At 46.6% G+C, this 23,335-nt stretch overlaps 1 protein-coding gene and 1 long non-coding RNA gene across 3 annotated transcripts in view; one reads left to right on the forward strand and one right to left on the reverse strand.

Moving 5' to 3' along the window:
• Positions 1-23,335, forward strand: part of LOC102946597 (myosin-IIIb) — a 144,354-nt gene that overhangs the window by 17,062 nt on the left and 103,957 nt on the right. For both annotated transcript variants that reach the window (XM_037902509.2, XM_037902510.2), the window contains exons 10-13: positions 11,346-11,462; positions 12,079-12,179; positions 12,550-12,636; positions 12,879-12,944. In XM_037902509.2, coding sequence (XP_037758437.1) covers positions 11,346-11,462; positions 12,079-12,179; positions 12,550-12,636; positions 12,879-12,944 — 371 coding nt within the window. The remainder of the gene's footprint in view (positions 1-11,345; positions 11,463-12,078; positions 12,180-12,549; positions 12,637-12,878; positions 12,945-23,335) is intronic.
• On the reverse strand, positions 2,602-23,125 carry LOC122465866. Its single transcript, XR_006290986.1, has 3 exons — positions 23,115-23,125; positions 13,928-13,930; positions 2,602-2,785 (listed from the first exon to the last, which is right to left on the reverse strand). It is a non-coding gene; the product is annotated as an uncharacterized LOC122465866 (long non-coding RNA).

The following is a 23,335-nucleotide window of genomic DNA, read 5'->3' on the forward strand; positions in this document are numbered from 1 at the left end:
CCCCACACACCCCAACACCTAGCAGTCTGACCTGCATCAAGAAACAGTCATTCAGCTCAAGAGACTTCCCAGCCCAGTGTCCGACCTCCCTTTGGTAAGCCAGCTCAGAGAGAAAATAGCAAAATCTAGTCTCCAATACCACCTGCAGGTGTCCTGAGTCTGTCAGTCAGGATTGAGGCCAGGGCCTGGCACAGAGCCAGCACTTGTTGCCTCCCATGGATGCCCTCCTCTTGCCTTTAGTCAAGGGGAGCCCATCCAGGGATGAAAGGAAAGGGAAGTCCTGAAATGGCTTAGATCTAGCCTAGGGGGTTGTCCTGGACAACTGTCCCCCACAAAGCACTCAGCTTTGGGGCATCATACTCATGATATCTACCATGATATTCAAGATTGGTATAATGTTTTAGGGAGAGCTGAGGAGACAATCAAAGCTACAGTGTCAGCAGCACATGGACTGCACCCAGCTCTCCATCTTCTGTGTGTCCGACACAGCCAGCACCAGCTCCCTGTGTCTTGACTAAGATCAGCAGCTAGATGATGGGGAACCCAGTACATAAAACCAGCCATACTGGGTCAGGCCAATGGTCCTCGCCCAGTATCCAGTCTTCTCACTCTGACTGTGGCCTGTGCCAAGTGCTTCAGAGGGAATGAACAGAACAGGGCAATCATCAAATGATTCATCCCTTGTTGTCCAGTCCCAGCTTCTGGCAGTCAGAGGCTAGGGACACCCAGAGTATGGGTTTGCATCCCTGGTGTTGATTTAGCAAGTCTGGGGAAGACACGTAAATTGTCTTCCCCAGCTAAGTAAATTACGTAACTGAAATAGCGTAACTTAGATCAACTTACAGCGTTAGTGTAGACCAGCCCTGAAAGTCCAAGTACACGTATCCACTGGCGCACCCTCATCCACATGTTTGTTTGACCTCCTCAAACAATTCTAAATGATTGGTGAGGTATAATTTCCCTTTTCAAAAGCTGTGTTGGCTCTTCCCCAACAAATGGTGTTCATCTATGTGTCTGATAATTTTGTTCTTTACTATAGTTTCAACCAATTTGCCTGGTACTGAAATTGGTTTACTTGCCCGTAATTGCCATGATCACTTCTGGAGCCTTTTAAAAAAAATTAGTGTCACATTAGCTATCCTCCAGTCATCCTATACAGAAACTGAGTTAAGCGATAGAAAAGGAGTAGTTGTGGTCCCTTAGAGACTAACCAATTTATTTGAGCATAAGCTTTCGTGAGCTACAGCATGGATGCATCCGATGAAGTGATCCGTAGCTCACGAAAGCTTATGCTCAAATAAATTGGTTAGTCTCTAAGGCGCCACAAGTCCTCCTTTTCTTTTTGCGAATACAGACTAACACGGCTGTTACTCTGAAACCTGTAGTTAAGCGGTAGGTCACTTACTACACTGCAATTTCATATTTGAGTTCCTTCAGAACTCTTGGGTGAATACCATCTGGTTCTGGTGACTTATTACTGTTTAATTTATCAATTTGTTCCAAAACCTCCTCTACTGACACCTCAATCTGGAACAGTTCCTCAGATTTGTCCCCTGAAAAGAATGGTTCAGATGTGGGATTCTCCTTCAGTCTCTTTGCAGTAAAGACTGATGCAAAGAATTCATTTAGCATCTCTGCAATGGCCTTATCTTCCTTGAGCGCTTTTTTTTTTTTTTTTTTTTTTTTTTTTTTGTACCTTAGTTGTCCAGTGGCCCCACTGATTGTTTGGCAGGTTTCTGCTTCTGGGTATACTTAAAAAAAATTCGCTGTTTCTTTTTGAGTCTTTTGCTAGTTGCTCTTCAAAAAAATTTTTTTGGCCTGCCTAATTATACTTTTACTTGACTTGCCAGAGTGTATGCTCCTTTCTGTTGTCCTCAGTAGGATTTGACTTCCAATTTCTAACGGGAAGCCCTTTTGCCTCTAGCATATTCTTATCTTTATTGTTTAACAATGAAGTGGTAACACTTTTTTGGTCCTCTTCCTGTGTTTTTTAAATTGGGGTGTACATTTAATTGAGCCTCTATGAAAGTGTTTTTAAAAAGTTTCTATGCAGCTTGCAGGCATTTCACTTTTGAGACTCTTCCTTTTAATTTCCATTTAACTAGCTTCCTTATTTTTATGTAGTTCTCCTTTCTGAAGCTAAATGCTACCATGGTGGGTTTCTTTGGTATTCTCTCTCTCCTTCCTTCTCCCCACCCCCCAGGATGTTAAATTTAGTCTGCAGAAGAGAAGAATGAGGGGGGATTTGATAGCTGCTTTCAACTACCTGAGAGGTGGTTCCAAAGAAGATGATTCTAGACTATTCTCAATGGTAGAAGAGGACAGGACAAGGAGTAATGGTCTCAAGTTGCAGTGGGGGAGGTTTAGTTTGGATATTAGGAAAAACTTTTTCACTAGGAGGGTGGTGAAACACTGGAATGCGTTACCTAGGGAGGTGGTAGAATCTCCTTCCTTAGAAGTTTTTAAGGTCAGGCTTGACAAAGCCCTGGCTGGGATGATTTGATTGGGGATTGGTCCTGCTTTGAGCAGGAGGTTGGACTAGGTGACCTCCTGAGGTCCCTTCCAACCCTGATATTCTATGATTCTATGATTCTAATTATGTTATGGTCGCTATTACTGAGCAGTTCAAGTATATTCACCTCTTGGGCCAGATCCTGTGCTCCACTTAGGACTAAATCAAGAATTTCCTCTCCCCTTGTGGGTTCCAGGACTAGCTGCTCCAAGGAAGAGTCATTTAAGGTGTCTAGTAACTTTATCTCTGTATCTCAGTCTGAGGTGACATATACTTCATTGATTGTGGGGATAGTTGAAATCCCCTATTATTATGATTGAGTTTTCTACTTTTATAGTCTCTCTCATCTCCTGGAACATTTCACAGTCCTCATCACCTTTCTGGTCAGGTGGTCGGTAGTGTATTCTTACCCAGGCAAGAACGGAGGTGATGTAGGTGGGAAGGGGGATGTGCTTCAAAGAACTTGAGGCGTTTGTAACATAATTCACTATCCAGCATGTCTGCCCTCAGACTAAGCCCCAGCCTAAGGGTGATAAACTCACTTCCATCTGCAACTGATCAGAGCTTTATCATATGCAGGCTCAGATGTTGCAGTTCATTATATCTGAGAAGACACATCAGTCCCTGAGGGAGATTCAGTTGGTACAAAACTCAACACAAACACATCACCTCTATCTCTGTACTGGCTCCCCCCATAAGCCCTCCGTGGGATCAGCCTTGGTTCCCTGAGAGACATCCCTGTCTTTGCAGCAGGACCTCCCATAGCTATGGTCCACCAAAACAGTTAACCCCCCTCAGTCGGGGCGGGCTTGTGAATGCAGAAGACCGAGCTGCCAAAGGTCCCAGACCTAGAATATGAAACTCTGCCATAGGAGAGGAGATCATCGGCCTCATCATATTTTGAATTAAAATTCATCACATTGACATAACTTCCCCAATGTGCTACATGCACACAGAGCAAAACCATCCCCCTTGCTCATTCCCATATACACAAACCATTTTTTGTTACCCAGGGTTCTTTCAACCCAAAGCTCTTGGTAACTTTTACTCTGTGCCAGGTGGTGTCAGGAAATAAATCAGGGGAGACACAGCCGTCTGACCGATAGATGGCGGCACAAACAGGACAACACGAGTGCTTTCATTTAAAGCTAAACTTTACTTAGTCTCATGCACTTACACACGTCGGCAACAGGTTATTAAAAAAACACCCCCAACCCTCGATAATTACCAAAGCTGTGTGTGGCTCTCGAGTGGCACAGCGGCAGCCCGTCTGCCGGTGGGGAACACAAGATGCATCCAGAGGGAGAGTTCAGTCCCAAAGAATCCCACTACCTCAAACTTTTCCCCCTTATTTATACATTAGTAATAGAATGACATGTCCCTTAAAAAAATTTGTTAAGCAAGCAGTTCCAATGGGCAAGCAAGAGGCTCCTTCTGATTATTGATCCCAGGTGTGGGTTTTTCCCAGAGTTTGCAGCCTTGAGGCCCCAGTAGACATTCCTGGGGCACATCCTGCTCTTCTAAAATGCATGCATCAGCAACTTCAACACAATTCTTATCAGGAAGGCTGCGGGGTCAAGCTGCCCTTTCTGTGGCACTCAAAATCCCCTCCCCTCCTGCCTTGGTCAAGCTGAGTTTGCTACATGGCCATTTTACGGCCTGCTGACTTGGCTGCTTTTAGCAATAAGCCATAGTGGTTTCAGGCACTTTACTGGTTTGCTGACATCTCCCTGTACATTAGCGCCTACTTTCAGCTCTTGCAACTTGCTCTGCCCTGTATGGAATCCGTTATCCATGCTCTTCTAGACCAAAAGCAGGGTAGATACCTAGGTTCACAGATCCATATGTTGCAGATACCCCTCTAAGTTGAGTGCTTGCTCAACTGTCTCTCCAGAAATGGGAATTTCTGAGATGCTTGATGGCTTTTGCTTAAAAGCAACTTGTTTGTTTAATAGAGTAAAAAGATGATTTACAAACAAAACAGATGTCTCTCCTGGTAAGATTTAATCTTTTATATATGCTTACTAGCCAGATGGTCTATCTTCAGTTACCTCTTAGACAGAATGTTTCTCCCTCTCTTTCTGTTAGGTTTTAGTCCATCATGCTGTGTTTATGTGTGACAGACAGACATAGTCAGTCAGCCCTTAAGAAGCTGGCCCCTGTTTTGTCTCTGGGATCATTAACAGATTCCCTGGGGATTGTATTCCCTCCCACCTAAACTGGTTTCCTTGGTCTGCTGGAGCTTCCAGCTGGGTCTCTGAGTGCAGTATAATTGTTATTTGCACTCATAATCGTGTTGCACCCTCACCAATGAGGAAGTAGTTAATTTTCCTCCTACTGCTAAGGAGTCCAGACACCCTGTGGAGCTTCAGAATACCCTTAGAACAAGGGTGGGCAAACTTTTTGGCCTGAGAGCCACAACTGGGTATGGAAATTGTATGGTGGGCCATGAATGCTCACAAAATTGGGATTGGGGTTCAGGAGGGGGTGAGGGCTCTGGATGGGGGTGTGGGCTCTGGGGTGGGACCAGAAATGAGGAGTTCAGGGTGTGGGAGGGTGCTCCAGGCTGGGGCAGGGGGTTGGAGTATGGGGAGGGAGGCCCCCGGCTGGAGCTGCAGGCTCTGGGGTGGGGCTGAGGTTGAGGGGTTTGCAGTGCAGGAGGGGACTCCGGGCTGGGACCGAGGGGTTCGGAGGGCGGGAGGGGGTCAGGGCTGGGGGTTGGGGCATGGGAGGAGATCGGGGTGCAGGCTCCAGGTGGCGCTTACCAGAAGCAGCTGCATATCCTCCCTCTGCCTCCCACACAGAGGTGCAGCCAGGTGGCTCTGTGCGCTGCCTCATCTACAGGCGCCGCCCCTGCAACTCCCATTGGCCATGGTTCCCAGCCAATGGGAGCTGCAGGGTCGGTGCTTGGGGCGGGGGCAGTGCGTGGAGCCCCCTGGCTGCCCCTAAACATAGGAGCCATAGGGGAGACATGCCGCTGCTTCTGGGAGCTGCGGCACACACATGTGGAGCAGCCCCCGACCTTGCTCCCTGCCTGGAGCACGGGAGCTCGAGAGTCGGATTAAATCAGCTGGTAGGCCGAATGTGGCCCGTGGCACGTAGTTTGTCCACCCCGTCTTAGAACGTAGGACAGAAAAATCAGATTTTAGCTACAGATCAAAATATACAATTAATACAGGGATATGTGGTTATTGTCACAAACTCTGTAAACTTATCAATTCTTTCTCGTCTTGGGAAGAGGGAGAGAAATACTATTATTGTTTTGATTAATAACAGAATATTCCATTGATGGGGAATGCAGAGGGCTTGTCCACATGACTATTTAGTGTGTGGCAAGCTGGAGTGTAAACCTACAGCACTGTAGCCTGCCATGCACCGTCTGGCTGTGTGGACCCTGCTACGGAACACTAACTAATAGTGCACTTTGACCTCCTGCTGTTTGAAACAGCAATAGCAAAAGCAGGTGAGAGGTCAAGTGGGGGGATAAGGTTTAAAAATTATACTTTGAGCCTGTGTATTCATTATTTAAATAAGGGTGTTTGATAAGTCTTTCGATTAGAATGGCACATGTGTGTCTATGGAGTTCAGACCTGACTAAATGTTTACATCTTTCAATGCACAGGCACATTCTGAATTGGGCATACTTCTATAGGGAAGTCCATAGGACATCTGCAGGTGCTAGTTAAGTTCTCATGCGTTAAAAGTTAAGCATTTGTTTGCAAAAAGAAAAGGAGTACTTGTGGCACCTTAGACACTAACCAATTTATTTGAGCGTAAGCTTTCGTGAGCTACAGCTCACTTCATCGGATACATACTGTGGAAAATACGGAAGATGTTTTTATACACACAGACCATGAAAAAATGGGTGTTTATCACTACAAAAGGTTTTCTCTCCCCCCACCCCACTCTCCTGCTGGTAATAGCTTACCTAAAGTGATCACTCTCCTTACAATGTGTATGATAATCAAGGTGGGCCATTTCCAGCACAAATCCAGGGTTTAACAAGAACATCTGAGGAACAGTGGGGGGGGAAGGAATAAACAAGGGGAAATAGGTTACTTTTTATAATGAATCAGCAATTCCCAGTCTCTATTCAAGCCTAAGTTAATTGTATCCAATTTGCAAATGAATTCCAATTCAGCAGTCACTCGTTGGAGTCTATTTTCGAAGTTTTTTTGTTGAAGGATAGTCACTTTGAGATCAGAAATCGAGTGACCAGAGAGATTGAAGTGTTCTACGACTGGTTTATGAATGTTATAATTCTTGACATCTGATTTGTGTCCATTTATTCTTTTACGTAGAGACTGTCCAGTTTGACCAATGTACATGGCAGAGGGGCATTGCTGGCACATGATGGCATATATCACATTGGTAGATGTGCAGGTGAATGAGCCTCTGATAGTGTGGCTGATGTGATTAGGCCCTATGATGGTGTCCCCTGAATAGATATGTGGGCACAGCTGGCAACAGGTTTTGTTGCAAGGATAGGTTCCTGGGTTAGTGGTTCTGTTGTGTGGTATGTGGTTGCTGGTGAGTATTCGCTTCAGGCTGGGGGGCTGTCTGTAGGCAAGGAGTGGCCTGTCTCCCAAGATTTGTGAGAGTGTTGGGTCGTCCTTCAGGATAGGTTGTAGATCCTTGATAATGCATTGGAGGGGTTTTAGTTGGGGGCTGAAGGTGACGGCTAGTGGTGTTTTGTTATTTTCTTTGTTAGGCCTGTCCCGTAGTGGGTGACTTCCGGGAACTCTTCTGGCTCTATCAATCTGTTTCTTCACTTCCGCAGGTGGGTATTGTAGTTGTAAGAATGCTTGATAGAGATCTTGTAGGTGTTTGTCTCTGTCTGAGGGATTGGAGCAAATGCGGTTGTATCGGAGAGCTTGGCTATAGACAATGGATAGTGTGGTGTGGTCTGGGTGAAAGCTGGAGGCATGTAGGTAGGAATAGCGGTCAGTAGGTTTCCGGTATAGGGTGGTGTTTATGTGACCATCGTTTATTAGCACTGTAGTGTCCAGGAAGTGGATCTCTTGTGTGGACTGGACCAGGCTGAGGTTGATGGTGGGATGGAAATTGTTGAAATCATGGTGGAATTCCTCAAGGGCTTCTTTTCCATGGGTCCAGATGATGAAGATGTCATCAGTATAGCTCAAGTAGAGTAGGGGCGTTAGGGGACGAGAGCTGAGGAAGCGTTGTTCTAAGTCAGCCATAAAAATGTTGGCATACTGTGGGGCCATGCGGGTACCCATAGCAGTGCTGCTGATTTGAAGGTATACATTGTCCCCAAATGTAAAATGGTTATGGGTAAGGATAAAGTCACAAAGTTTAGCCACCAGGTTAGCCGTGACATTATCGGGGATAGTGTTCTTGACGGCTTGTAGTCCATCTTTGTGGGGAATGTTGGTGTAGAGGGCTTCTACATCCATAGTGGCCAGGATGGTGTTATCAGGAAGATCACCGATGGATTGTAGTTTCCTCAGGAAGTCAGTGGTGTCTCGAAGGTAGCTGGGAGTGCTGGTAGCCAGACAATCCTGCTATCAGGGTGCCAATGCCTGAGATGATGGGGCGCCCAGGATTTCCAGGTTTATGGATCTTGGGTAGTAGATAGATTATCCCAGGTCGGGGTTCCAGGGGTGTGTCTGTGCGGATTTGATCTTGTGCTTTTTCAGGGAGTTTCTTGAGCAAATACTGTAGTTTCTTTTGGTAACTCTCAGTGGGATCAGAGGGTAATGACTTGTAGAAAGTGGTGTTGGAGAGCTGCCGAGCAGCCTCTTGTTCATATTCCGACCTATTCATGATGACAACAGCACCTCCTTTGTCAGCCTTTTTGATTATGATGTCAGAGTTGTTTCTGAGTCTGTGGATGGCATTGTGTTCTGCACGGCTGAGGTTGTGGGGCAAGTGATGCTGCTTTTCCACGATTTCAGCCCGTGCACGTCGGCGGAAGCACTCTATGTAGAAGTCCAGTCTGCTGTCTCGACCTTCAGGAGGAGTCCACCTAGAATCCTTCTTTTTGTAGTGTTGGTAGGGAGGTCTCGACGTCTCCGACTCAAGGAATGTTTCCAACACACCTCTGAACAACATACTAATCCACAGAGACCTCCCTACCAACACTACAAAAAGAAGGATTCTAGGTGGACTCCTCCTGAAGGTCGAGACAGCAGACTGGACTTCTACATAGAGTGCTTCCGCCGATGTGCACGGGCTGAAATTGTGGAAAAGCAGCATCACTTATGTTGGCATACTGTGGGGCCATGCGGAACCACCTGATCAACATCCTCTACAGCAAACAGGGAAAGATAAAGAATGAGCTCTCAAAAATGGATACTCTCATAAAAAACCAACCTTCCACACAAACTTCCTTGTGGCTGGACTTTACTAAAACTAGACAAGCCATTTACAACACACACTTTGCTTCTCTGCAAAAGAAAAAGGACACTAAACTTTCTAAACTACTACATGCCACAAGGGGCCACAGCAATGGTTCCCTCAACCCACCCAGCAATATTGTTAACCTATCCAACTATACTCTTAGGACAGCTGCTTCTGCTGGGCTATCTCGGGGCCTCTCCTTCTGCCCCTCCACCCCCACGAACATGATACAGTTCTGTGGTGACCTAGAATCCTATTTTCGACGTCTCCGACTCAAGAAATATTTCCAACACACCTCTGAACAACATACTAATCCACAGGGACTCCCTCTCAGGCCCTACGCTACCAGCTCTCCCAGCTACCTTCAAGACACCACTGACTTCCTGAGGAAACTACAATCCATCGGTGATCTTCCTGACAACACCATCCTGGCCACTATGGATGTAGAAGCCCTCTACACCAACATTCCCCACAAAGATGGACTACAGGCCGTCAAGAACACTATCCCCGATAATGTCACGGCTAACCTGGTGGCTGAACTTTGTGACTTTGTCCTTACCCATAACCATTTTACATTTGGGGACAATGTATACCTTCAAATCAGCAGCACTGCTATGGGTACCCGCATGGCCCCACAGTATGCCAACATTTTTATGGCTGACTTAGAACAACGCTTCCTCAGCTCTTGTCCCCTAACGCCCCTACTCTACTTGAGCTATACTGATGACATCTTCATCATCTGGACCCATGGAAAAGAAGCCTTTGAGGAATTCCACCACGATTTCAACAATTTCCATCCCACCATCAACTTCAGCCTGGTCCAGTCCACACAAGAGATCCACTTCCTGGACACTACAGTGCTAATAAACGATGGTCACATAAACACCACCCTATACTGGAAACCTACTGACCGCTATTCCTACCTACATGCCTCCAGCTTTCACCCAGACCACACCACACAATCCATCGTCTACAGCCAAGCTCTCCGATACAACCGCATTTGCTCCAACCCCTCAGACAGAGACAAACACCTACAAGATCTCTATCAAGCATTCTTACAACTACCATACCCACCTGCGGAAGTGAAGAAACAGATTGACAGAGCCAGAAGGGTTCCCGGAAGTCACCTACTACGGGACAGGCCTAACAAAGAAAATAACAGAACGCCACTAGCCATCACCTTCAGCCCCCAACTAAAACCCCTCCAACGCATTATCAAGGATCTACAACCTATCCTGAAGGATGACCCAACACTCTCACAAATCTTGGGAGACAGGCCAGTCCTTGCCTACAGACAGCCCCCCAACCTGAAGCAAATACTCACCAGCAACCACATACCACACAACAGAACCACTAACCCAGGAACCTGTCCTTGCAACAAAACCCGTTGCCAACTGTGCCCACATATCTATTCAGGGGACACCATCATAGGGCCTAATCACATCAGCCACACTATCAGAGGCTCGTTCACCTGCACATCCACCAATGTGATATATGCCATCATGTGCCAGCAATGCCCCTCTGCCATGTACATTGGTCAAACTGGACAGTCTCTACGTAAAAGAATAAATGGACACAAATCAGATGTCAAGAATTATAACATTCATAAACCAGTCGGAGAACACTTCAATCTCTCTAGTCACGCGATTACAGACATGAAAGTTGCGATATTTCAACAGAAAAACTTCAAATCCAGACTCCAGCGAGAGACTGCTGAATTGGAATTCATTTGCAAATTGGATACAATTAACTTAGGCTTGAATAGAGACTGGGAGTGGCTAAGTCATTATGCAAGGTAACCTATTTCCCCTTGTTTTTTCCTACACCCCTCACCCCCGACGTTCTTGTTAAACCCTGGATTTGTGTTGGAAATGGCCCACCTTGATTATCATACATGTTGTAAGGAGAGTGATCACTTTAGATAAGCTATTACCAGCAGGAGAGTGGGGTGGGGGGAGAGAAAACCTTTTGTAGTGATAATCACCCATTTTTTCATGGTTTGTGTGTATAAAAACATCTTCTGTATTTTCCACAGTATGCATCCGATGAAGTGAGCTGTAGCTCACGAAAGCTTATGCTCAAATAAATTGGTTAGTCTCTAAGGTGCCACAAGTACTCCTTTTCTTTTTGTCTTCCCAAGGAATCTTAAGGGTGGGTAGGGGTCAAAATCCATCTTGTAATGGATAGCTAGTTACAGTCTCAACAGAGCTTCATAATCTACTCCAGACAGAGCATTAATCACATGTGGGGGGAGGTGCAGAGAAATAGCCCAGGCCCCACATTCCCTGTTTAGCATGTGCAACGGTACCCAGTTCTCTCTCTGGAGCCATTAGGTCTCTTGGGCCCCCAGGTGGAGGAGGGTCCCACCCCAAGGGCCTCTTGGTGGCCTAGGGAGAAGCTCAGAAGTTCTTCGAGGGGAAGGAGCACCTGTGGCTAGGTGACCATCTTTCTTTACTGTCTGGCTGTGCAGATGCCCGGGACTCCATTGCTAAGGTGGCATATGGCCGCGTGTTTGGTTGGATTGTCCGCAAAATCAATGAACTGCTGGCTGAGAATGTGGATCCTGAGGTGGAGCTGAGGGAGATTGGTGAGTCCCAACTATTTTGCTCCTGTCAGCCCCCTGAATGCACATGCTACAGTCAAAGGGGCAAAGCACCATGGGGGTGGAGGTGTCTCTAGGACTGAATACAGGGTTGTAATTCCCAGGAGATGGTAGCCTTGGGGAAGATTATTTTCACAGTGTCTCTGGAGGACACAGTCAGAAGAGGAACCTGGCTGCACAGATGTAATTCTGGGGGAGAATGCAGTCTTTGCAATGGGGCAGGGCTTGTGCTGGGGTTTGGATTGTTGCTGGGGGTCTCACTAGAGTTCACTGGAATTTAGTTCTAGTGTTCTCTGTGAGGTGGGTCTCTGTGGGGTGGAGGGAGCTGGGGTGTAGCTGGCTGCAGGGATGGGATTGGTGTGAGGGGAATGAGACGCAGTGCAGGGGTGTCATGGCAGCCTGTGGAAGAGGCATTATGCGGGGGGGGAGGGGGTCTCACAAGGCCAAGTCTCTGAGGGGATGAGAGCTTGGTGTGAAGGCATGGGGCTCAGGGAGGGGAGTCTTTAGCTGCCAAAGTAGGGGGCTTAGTTTAAGGAGTATTCAGCCACCCCATAGGTGAGTCTACAGGGGTCTATGTTGAGGCTCATCTCCCTCCTTCTAGGGATCCTGGATATCTTTGGGTTTGAGAACTTTGTGGTGAATCGTTTTGAGCAGCTCTGCATAAACTTGGCCAATGAGCAGCTGCAGCACTTCTTCAATTATGTGAGTTCCAGGTGTGACATTTTCTGGCCTGGCAGGGTGCTCCGCAGGGTGTTGGGAGAGCCATGGGAGGGCAGAGTGGTGACCTCTCCCTGTACAGTAGGGCCCCCATGGGGCTGGGGGAGCCCAGAGTGGTGATCCTGCCATGGGAGCAGAGTGGAGACCAGGAGCAGAGGCCTCCTCATGCATGGGGGTTACCATTGGATGGTGGGCCTGGCACAGAGGGACTGCTCACAGCAGTGATCTTGTCTTGGGGAGGTTTGAAGCTGTGACTCTGCCTTGCATGTAGAGTGTCGAGGGGAAGGATGCATGACTTGGCTGAAGGCTGTTGGTGCTGCTGGGAGCTCCAATTTTACTCTCTTCTGTGTCTCAGCATATTTTCCAACTGGAGCAGGCCGTGTACCAGGAGGAAGGGCTGCCCTGGGAGGAAATTACATTCAACAATAACAAACCCATTTTGGTGAGTGACCTAGAGCTGGGTGTGGGAGAGATCCCTCTAGCCCTAGGCAGAGGCCCGAGGGAGGGAGGGAGGAAGTGCTGTATCCAGTGTTGGGAGGGTTAGGATCTTGGGAAAAGTTCTTTTGAAGGTGGGGGCAGAGAGCGTAGTGAGCAGATGGAGGGGAGATGGCCTCTCAGGAGAGGATGGACTGCCTTCACTCCTGTTAGGTAAGGGGCTCATCTCTTTTCCTTCTCCTGCTGCAGGACCTGTTCCTGGCCAAGCCGCTGGGGCTGCTGTCTCTCCTGGATGAGCAGAGCATGTTCCCTCAGGTATGGCAATTGTGACTAGAGTGGTACAGGGACAAGCTGTGGATCAGAGAAGATGTTGTGGGGGCTGGTGCAACAGATGTCTGAGGAGAATCATAGAAGATTAGGGTTGGAAGAGATCTCAGGAGGTCATCTAGTCCACCCCCCTGCTCAAAGCAGGACCAACCCTGTGTTGTAATTGAAATCAATATATTTGAAAATGTTGAAAAATATCCAAAAATATTTAGTACATTTCAGTTGGTAGTCTATTGTTTAACAGTGCGATTAAAACCGCTGTTAATCGCGATTAATTTTTTTAATTGCAATTAATTATTTTTTAGTTAATTGCATACGTTAACTGCCATTAATCAACAGCCCTAATAAAAAATGTACCAGGAAATTCCATATAAACACTCAAAAACCAGGAAATGGCTAACGTTAAGTTTTTCTGTATAACCTTAACATGTGTCCTGTTTGTGCATATGCATTACATTAGTCTTTAGTTATATGATCAGGTACTGTTATTTATGTATGACCAGTATCTCATCCAGTAAACAAGGAAGGGTGCACTCATTCAGCTGAGGCGATAAAAAAAAATTATAAATAATTATACTTAAACATTATTTAAAAACAAGTATTTCATTTTTATAAGGAAAACCAACTCATTCTTCAAGAGCTTGATTGTACATGCATTCATAGAATCATAGAATATCAGGGTTGGAAGGGACCTCAGGAGGTCATCTATTCCAACCCCCTGCTCAAAGCAGGACCAATCCCCAACTAAATAATCCCAGCCAGGGCTTTCTCAAGCCTAACCTTAAAAATATCTAAGGAAGGAGATTCCACCACCTCCCTAGGTAACGCATTCCAGTGTTTCACCACCCTCCTAGTGAAAAAGTTTTTCCTAATATCCAACCTAAATCTCCCCCACTGCAAGTTGAGACCATTACTCCCTGTTCTGTCATCAGCTACCACTGAGAACAGTCTAGATCCATCCTCTTTGGAACCCCCTTTCAGGGAGTTGAAAGCAGCTATCAAATCCCCCCTCATTCTTCTCTTCCACAGACTAAACAATCCCAGTTCCCTCAGCCTTTCCCCATAAGTCATGTGTTCCAGTCCCCTAATCATTTTTATTGCCCTCCGCTGGACTCTTTCCAATTTTTCCACATCCTTTTTGTAGTGTGGGGCCCAAAACTGGACACAGTACTCCAGATGAGGCCTCACCAATGTCGAATAGAGGGAAACGATCACGTCCCTCGATCTGCTGGCAATGCCCCTACATATACATCCCAAAATGCCATTGGCCTTCTTGGCAACAAGGGCACACTGTTGACTCCTATCCAGCTTCTCGTCCACTGTAACCCCTAGGTCCTTTTCTGCCGAACTGCTGCCGAACCATTCGGTCCCTAGTCTGTAGCGGTGCATGGGATTCTTCCATCCTAAGTGCAGGACTCTGCACTTGTCCTTGTTGAACCTCATCAGATTTCTTTTGGCCCAATCCTCTAATTTGTCTAGGGCCCTCTGTATCCTATCCCCACCCTCCAGCGTATCTACCTCTCCTCCCAGTTTAGGGTCATCTGCAACTTCCTGAGTGTGCAATCCACACCATCCTCCAGATCATTTATGAAGATACTGAACAAAAACGACCCTTGGGGCACTCCACTTGATACCGGCTACCAACTAGACATGGAGCCATTGATCACTACCCGTTGAACCCGACAATCTAGCCAACTTTCTATCCATCTTATAGTCCACATTCCATGTGCCGAGACCAGAAGCTTCTCACAAGCAGTGTCCATTGGCTTATACATGCACCTGCCTACCCTCATACTCCCTTCCAAGGATATAAAATGTGGCACCAGCCATCTGCCACTCCAGTTCCTCCCCGTCCTTGGCCTGAGATGGAGTGAGCTGTATCTGTAGCCAGTTGAGATTTGGCTAGTTATTTGATTTTGTGTGTATTGTTATTTATATATAGGTATATGTGTATTTATTTATATTTAGGTAACTGTTGCCTACAGTAGAAAGTAAGTGCAAAGGGGGATCATTTTCAGGACTTAACTCCCCCACTGATCTCCCTCTTGAAGAACAGATTCCTAACATACCCAGGTCGCCTGGATTTAAAAACTGTGTGGTCTGTCTCAGACTGCTTCTTATGAAGGAAGACCACGATACCTGCCTCTACTCCTGGGACAGACTCTCATTACTTCTAACTGTGGTATCTGCTGCTTGTTATTGCATAGGATGATGCAATCCAGAGACCGCTGGCTTAAAATGTTTCTAATGGACAGGCCCATGAGGGTAGACTGGAACTCAGGCTTGTGGGACCTTCTGTACACCAGCTGCAGGAGTTCAAGAGTGCTCCATCAAGCTCAGTGTTGATTGGCTCCAAGGCTCCTTCTCTGAAATAGTTTTCAAAGGACAGTGGTAAGAAGCACTAGGGAAAGAGTGAGGAAGGGAGATTGAAGCATTCCCTTAAAGAGAAGAGGAATAAATCTCCCTCTAAGTCTTCTTCAGAGAAGAGCCTGTCCTCCGCATCTCATGAGACTCCCTGCCATGGCATGGGCATATCCAGCGCTCATAAGAACCGCGATCCTGGCTCTGTAACATTTAAGTCAGAGGGCCTGGCACCACCAACCAGCACCAAGTCTGCTGGAGAAGAGCTCCCCATAGTACAGGATCATTCCATACTGACTGAATGGGTGCCGATGGGACCAACAGCCATTGTATGGAGAGATGAATGCTCTTTGATTCAGAGTGCAACTTCAAAATGGCTGATATTGGCACAGAGCATGGCACCTCTGGTACCAACGAGAGAGAGGATGACAACAAATCCTCCATCAATGGCATTGATTCCACATACAGTGCCAAGCAATTTCACTGTCTGTACAGAACCAGAATCCCCGCATCTTTAGGGGCAACCTAAGTGGATAGCTCAGTGGTTTGAGCATTGGCCTGCTAAACCCAGGGTTGTGAGTTCAATCCTTGAGGGGGCCATTCAGGGATCTGGGGCAAAAATTGGGGATTGATCCTGCTTTGAGCAGGGAGGTTGGACTAGATGACCTCCTGAGGTCCCTTCCAACCCTGATATTCTAAGATTCTATGAACCAAGACTTGAGTGAGCACAGGCTACCATGTGGTTTCCTTCACCAGTACTGTCTATGAGTCAAGCTAGATCACACTCCTCTCCGGTATTGATGGCACTGTCATTTGATTCAGAGGACTCATACCCATCTTCTGAATCCATTTCCAGTGGGACTGTGTCACCAGAATACCTGCAGAAACCACGCTCACAAGAAGTGAGCCCAGATAGTGTCTAAGCTGTTGTGAGCATTGCTACTTTCTCTCACTTAGGAACTGTCAAACACAGGGTATGTCACAGAGTGACTGGCCCCTTTATGAGGAAGCAGGGTCCAGTGCACCTGGACCAAAGGCTTAAGGAGGCTTCTGAGCCCCATAAACAGGGAGACAGATGCAGGTGGTGGTTGGTGGATTCCTGCAGACGCTGCAGGGAGTGAGATGGCTCCTGCAGGGCCTTGAATCAACCTGTGGAGAACGCCAAACTCCAAGCAAGAGGCATTTGGGAAGAAGACAGGCCCTCAGGGAGGAGGGGCTGGGACCAGCTGAAACTGGGATAAAGACTACTTAAGTTTGAGTTTTCTTTTGAAAGACTTTATGCTGGACTTAATAAATTGGACTCCATAAGGACATTAAGTGACTAGATCTCTTCAGGAGATAATTGTATTGATCACTGAGCTTGCATTTAGGATTCTAAATTAGCAAGCACTCATGACAAAATATGACTTTACAAAAACAACGTGGAGTCTGGTGGCAACTTAAAGACTAATAGATTTATTTGGGCATAAGCTTTCGTGGGTAAAAATCTCCACTTCTTCAGATGCATGGAGTGAAAATTACAGATACAGGCATAGTTATACTGGCACATGAAGAGAAGGGAGTTACCTTACAAGGGGAGAACCAGGGCTGACAAGGCCAATTCAGTCAGGGGGGATGTGGTCCACTCTCAATAACTGATGAGGAGGTGTCAATACCAAGAGAGGGAAAATTGCTTTTGTAGTGAGCCAGCCACTCCCAGTCCCTGGTCAAGTCCAAATTAATGGTGTTAAGTTTGAAAATGAATTGTAGCTCAGCAGTTTCTCTTTGAAGTCTGTTTCTGAAGTTTTGTTGTTGAAGGATGGCTACTTTTAAATCTGTTGTTGAATGTCCAGGGAGATTGAAGTGTTCTCCAACTGGCTTTTGTATGTTACCATTCCTGATGTCTGATTTGTGTCCATTTATTCTGTTACATAGAGACTGTCCAGTTTTGCCAATGTACTTGGCAGAGGGGCATTGCTGGCACATGATGGCATATATCGCATTAGTAGATGTGCAGGTGAATGAGCCCCTGATGGTGTGACTGATGTGGTTGGGTCCTATGATGGTGTCACTAGGGTAGATATGGGGACAGAGCAGGGAATGGGGTTTGCTACAGGGATTGGTTCCTGGGTTAGTGTTTCTGTGGTGTGGTGTGTAGTTGCTGGTGAGTATTTGCTTCAGGTTGGGGGGCTGTCCGTAAGCAAGGTCTGGCCTGCCTCCCAAGGTCTGTGAGAGTGAGGGATCGTTTTCCAGGATAAGTTGTAGATTATTGATGATGTGCTGGAGAGGTTTTAGCTGGGGGCTGTACGTGATGGCCAGTGGTGTTCTGTTGTTTTCCTTGTTGGGCCTGTCCTGTAGTAGGTGACTTCTGGGTACCCGTCTCACTCTGTCAATCTGTTTCCTCACTTCCCCAGGTGGGTATTGTAGTTTTAAGAATGCTTGATAAAGATCCTGTAGATGTTTGTCTCTGTCTGAGGGACTGGAGCAAATGCGGTTGTATCTTAGGGCTTGACTGTAGACAATGGATTGTGTGATGTGTCCTGGATGGAAGCTGGAGGCATGTAGGTAAGTATAGCGGTCAGTAGGTTTACAGTATAGGGTGGTGTTTATGTGACCATCACTTATTTGCACTGTAGGGTCCAGGAAGTGGATTTCTTGTGTGGACTGGTCCAGGCTGAGGTTCTCCACTGGTAAGGTAATTCCCTTCTCTTCATGTGCCAATATATCTGTGCCTGTATCTGTAATTTTCACTCCATGTGTCTGAAGAAGTGGGTTTTTTACCCACAAAAGCTTATGCCCAAATAAATCTGTTAGTCTGTCAGGTGCCACCGGACTCCACGTTTTTGTGGATACAGACTAACATGGCTACCCCTCTGATAGTTAGTGAATTTACAGGACATATTCCCCCAGGACTGCAGACAACAGTTTTAGTCTGTACTTGACAAAGGACAGTTGCAGGCTAGGTCATCATTCCAAACAGCTCTGCATGGGGCAGGCACCGCCTCGTGCTTTCTGGCAACTGCTGTTGCCATGAAATGGTCATCATGGCTCCATTCATTGGGTTTTCTGAAAAGTGCAGGCAATGGTTGTAGTTCTACCATTTGAAGGCCACCTGTTCAGTGAGCAGACAGATGAGTCACTGTACACGCTTAACGGCTCTAGAACCACACTTTGTTCCCTCAGCATAAATAATCTGGCACCAAAGAGGAAATATACTAGGACTCAATCCTGCCACAGGCAAAAACCTACCCCTCTGCCATCCTTTTATCATTAGCATGTAGATGATGTGACAAAGGGTGCAAAAGCAAAAACCAAATGCACCATTGTCATTTTCATCCCAGTCAGCACCATCATCAAAGCAAACATTTTGACAGTTCTGTTGTATTAATTTCAAGGATCAAAAGCGTTCAAGGTGATTTCACTGTCTAACATGAAAACAGTGATACAAAGAAGTCCAGGTTTTTTTCCTACATAGACCTTACTTTACTCGATTTCTTGGCAAACACCCAAAACATTGATTCTAAAGCTGAAAGTTTATTAATCAAACACAAGAAAGAACAAGAAATTAAAACAAGCATTTATATTGTAACTGAAATTCAGCAAAACAAACTTAATCAAAACCTTTAAAGTCTCTCTTCTTTTGGAGGCAAAATATCAGTCTCTTATTTTCAAAATAACCTTTCTTTGAAAAGGAAAGGGTTAATTTTACTTTCAGTCCTGGTGTGCAAAGGGTAGTTAAGTCTCCTGTTTCCAACAGACAGGCTGACACAAGGTGGAGGAGAGAGAGGATAGAAAAGATCGGGGGGGGGGGGGGGAATGATTTTTCTTGGTGTTCTTGGCACACTGGATGTCTGGTCAGTCATGAATGGAGGCTTTGGCTGGCAGATCAACCACAGCACCTGTTGCTTGGACCCTGGTTCACTTTCTGGTCAGGGACATTATCTGTTTGGGTCTCTTCTCCATGGGCAGGGCTATGGTCATCTCATGTCTCTATGCTGATGCAATGCAGTTGATTTCAGGATCTGATGAAAAGCAGAGAGAAAGATATAGGTTAAGAGAAAGTAACACAACAGGGAAGGGAGGCAAAAAAAGATCTTAAGTATTTCTGTGATGCTGGCAATTAGGTATCCCAACATATGGGCAGAGGACGGGATGTTATGATGATTTCAGCACTCTCAGGTGAGAATAAAGTTCCTTAAACAAGAGCAAGGCTAGCCAGCCTTCCTCTTGGAAGAAAGTCTTTCTTTTAGTCTAGCCTGCTTCTATCTTGGGGTTAGGGAAAAAGAGTCAAGACAAGATGAGCTGGGGAGGAGGTGACCAGCCCTCTGTGGAGAAAGAAGTGGTTCGGACTATTTAGAAAAGCTGGACGAGCACAAGTCCATGGGGCCGGATCCGCTGCATCCGAGAGTGCTAAAGGAGTTGGTGGATGTGATTGTAGAGCCATTGGCCGTTATCTTTGAAAACTCATGGCGATCGGGGGAAGTCCCGGATGACTGGAAAAAGGCTAATGTAGTGCCCATCTTTAAAAAAGGGAAGAAGGAGGATCCTGGGAACTACAGGCCAGTCAGCCTCACCTCAGTCCCTGGAAAAATCATGGAGCAGGTCCTCAAGGAATCAATTCTGAAGCACTTAGAGGAGAGGAGAGTGATCAGGAACAGTCAGCATGGATTCACCAAGGGCAAGTCATGCCTGACTAATCTAATTGCCTTCTATGACGAGATAACTGGCTCTGTGGATGAGGGGAAAGCAGTGGATGTGTTGTTCCTTGACTTTAGCAAAGCTTTTGACACGGTCTCCCACAGTATTCTTGTCAGCAAGTTAAAGAAGTATGGGCTGGATGGATGCACTACAAGGTGGGTAGAAAGTTGGCTAGATTGTCGGGCTCAACGGGTAGTGATCAATGGCTCCATGTCTAGTTGACAGCCGGTATCAAGTGGAGTGCCCCAAGGGTTGGTCCTCAGGTCGGTTTTGTTCAATATCTTCATAAATGATCTGGAGGATGGTGTGAATTGCACCCTCAGGAAGTTGCAGATGTCCCTAAACTGGGAGGAGAGGTAGATACGCTGGAGGGTAGGGATAGGATACAGAGGGCCCTAGACAAATTAGAGGATTGGGCCAAAAGAAATCTGATGAGGTTCAACAAGGACAAGTGCAGAGTCCTGCACTTAGGACAGAAGAATCCCATGCACCGCTACAGACTAGGGACCGAATGGTTCGGCAGCAGTTCGGCAGAAAAGGACCTAGGGGTTACAGTGGACGAGAAGCTGGATAGGAGTCAACAGTGTGCCCTTGTTGCCAAGAAGGCCAATGGCATTTTGGGATGTATATGTAGGGGCATTGCCAGCAGATCGAGGGACGTGATCGTTTCCCTCTATTCATAGAATATCAGGGTTGGAAGGGACCTCAGGAGGTCATCTAGTCCAACCCCCCTGCTCAAAGCAGGACCAATCCCCAATCAAATCATCCCAGCCAAGGCTTTGTCAAGCCTGACCTTAAAAACTTCCAAGGAAGGAGATTCTACCACCTCCCTAGGTAACGCATTCCAGTGTTTCACCACCCTCCTAGTGAAAAAGTTTTTCCTAATATCCAACCTAAACCTCCCCCACTGCAACTTGAGACCATTACTCCTTGTCCTGTCCTCTTCTATCACTGAGAATAGTCTAGAACCATCCTCTCTGGAACCACCTCTCAGGTAGTTGAAAGCAGCTATCAAATCCCCCCTCATTCTTCTCTTCCGCAGACTAAACAATCCCAGTTCCCTCAGCCTCTCCTCATAAGTCATGTGTTCCAGACCCCTAATCATTTTTGTTGCCCTTCGCTGGACTCTCTCCAATTTATCCACGTCCTTCTTGTAGTGTGGGGCCCAAAACTGGACACGGTACTCCAGATGAGGCCTCACCAATGTCGAATAGAGGGGAACGATCACGTCCCTCGATCTGCTCGCTATGCCCCTACTTATACATCCCAAAATGCCATTGGCCTTCTTGGCAACAAGGGCACACTGCTGACTCATATCCAGCTTCTCGTCCACTGTAACCCCTAGGTCCTTTTCCGCAGAACTGCTGCCTAGCCATTCGGTCCCTAGTCTGTAGCTGTGCATTGGGTTCTTCTGTCCTAAGTGCAGGTCCCTGCACTTATCCTTATTGAACCGCATCAGGTTTCTTTTGGCCCAATCCTCCAATTTGTCTAGGTCCCTCTGTATCCTATCCCTGCCCTCCAGCATATCTACCACTCCTCCCAGTTTAGTATCATCCGCAAATTTGCTGAGAGTGCAATCCACACCATCCTCCAGATCATTTATGAAGATATTAAACAAAACTGGCCCCAGGACCGACCCCTGGGGCACTCCACTTGACACCGGCTGCCAACTAGACATGGAGCCATTGATCACTACCCCTTGAGCCCGAGAATCTAGCCAACTTTCTACCCACCTTATAGTGCATTCATCCAGCCCATACTTCTTTAACTTGCTGACAAGAATACTGTGGGAGACCGTGTCAAAAGCTTTGCTAAAGTCAAGAAACAATACATCCACTGCTTTCCCTTCATCCACAGAATCAGTAATCTCATCATAGAAGGCTATTAGATTAGTCAGGCATGACCTACCCTTGGTGAATCCATGCTGACTGTTCCTGATCACTTTCCTCTTGTGTAAGGTGCTTCAGGATTGATTCCTTGAGGACCTGCTCCATGATTTTTCCAGGGACTGAGGTGAGGCTGACTGGCCTGTAGTTCCCAGGATCCTCCTTCTTCCCTTTTTTAAAGATGGGCACTACATTAGCCTTTTTCCAGTCATCTGGGACTTCCCCCGTTCGCCACGAGTTTTCAAAGATAATGGCCAATGGCTCTGCAATCACATCCGCCAATTCCTTTAGCACTCTTGGATGCAACTCGTCCGGCCCCATAGACTTGTACACGTCTAGCTTTTCTAAATAGTCCCTAACCACCTCTTTCTCCACAGAGGGCTGGCCATCTACTCCCCATGTTGTGATGCCCAGCGCAGCAGTCTGGGAGCTGTCCTTGTTAGTGAAGACAGAGGCAAAAAAAGCATTGAGCACATTAGCTTTTTCCACATCCTCTGTCACTAGGTTGCCTCCCTCATTCAGTAAGGGGCCCACACTTTCCTTGGCTTTCTTCTTGTTGCCAACATACCTGAAGAAACCCTTCTTGTTACTCTTGACATCTCTTGCTAGCTGCAGCTCCAGGTGCGATTTGGCCCTCCTGATTTCATTCCTACATTCGACGTTGGTGAGGCCTCATCTGGAGTACTGTGTCCAGTTTTGGGCTCCACACTACAAGAAGGATGTGGAAAAATTGGAAAGAGTCCAGCGGAGGGCAACAAAAATGATTAGGGGACTGGAACACCTCCTTTTGACTGCAACAAGAGTATTTACAAAGGTTCTGGCTGTAGTGGCAACCCATCTACAACGTCAAGGTGTATCAATATTTCCTTACTTTGACTGGTTAATCAAAAGTTGAACATACCAGTTAGTGCAAGAGTCCACATGCACCCTGAGGCTCTTATTCCAACATCTCAGCCTAAACACAGAAAAGGCCACTTTAACCCTATGGACTTTAGAAATTATTGTGGCAAGATTGGAGCTCACCACAGAGTGAACATACTCTCTTCTCGAGAGATTCCAAATTACACACAGCTTGATGTATCACCTCCAGCAACCCCTCAGACATGTGCAATTTTGCCTTGTTTGCTTGGGACACATGGCATCATTCACACGTAACCCTGTTTGCGAGACTCATCTACATTGCATTCAGGCATGGCTCAAGCAGGCGTACGCACCAGGCCAACACAGTCTAGACATGTTGATCATGGTACGTTGGTGAAATCTCCACTCACTGAACTGGTGGAAGGAGAGACAGAACATTTGTATGGGAATCCTATTAACCCCCTTCTTTTCCAGTAAAAAAAAAGAAAGAGTGACATTTCTGTTGGGATGAGAAGCCCATATAAAGGGCCATGTAGCTCAGGGCACTTTGTCCCCAGTGAGACAGATTATCAACATTCTAGAACTGAAAGTTGT

Source organism: Chelonia mydas, chromosome 5, assembly GCF_015237465.2.
Source record: "Chelonia mydas isolate rCheMyd1 chromosome 5, rCheMyd1.pri.v2, whole genome shotgun sequence".
NCBI classification, from domain to species: domain Eukaryota; kingdom Metazoa; phylum Chordata; order Testudines; family Cheloniidae; genus Chelonia; species Chelonia mydas.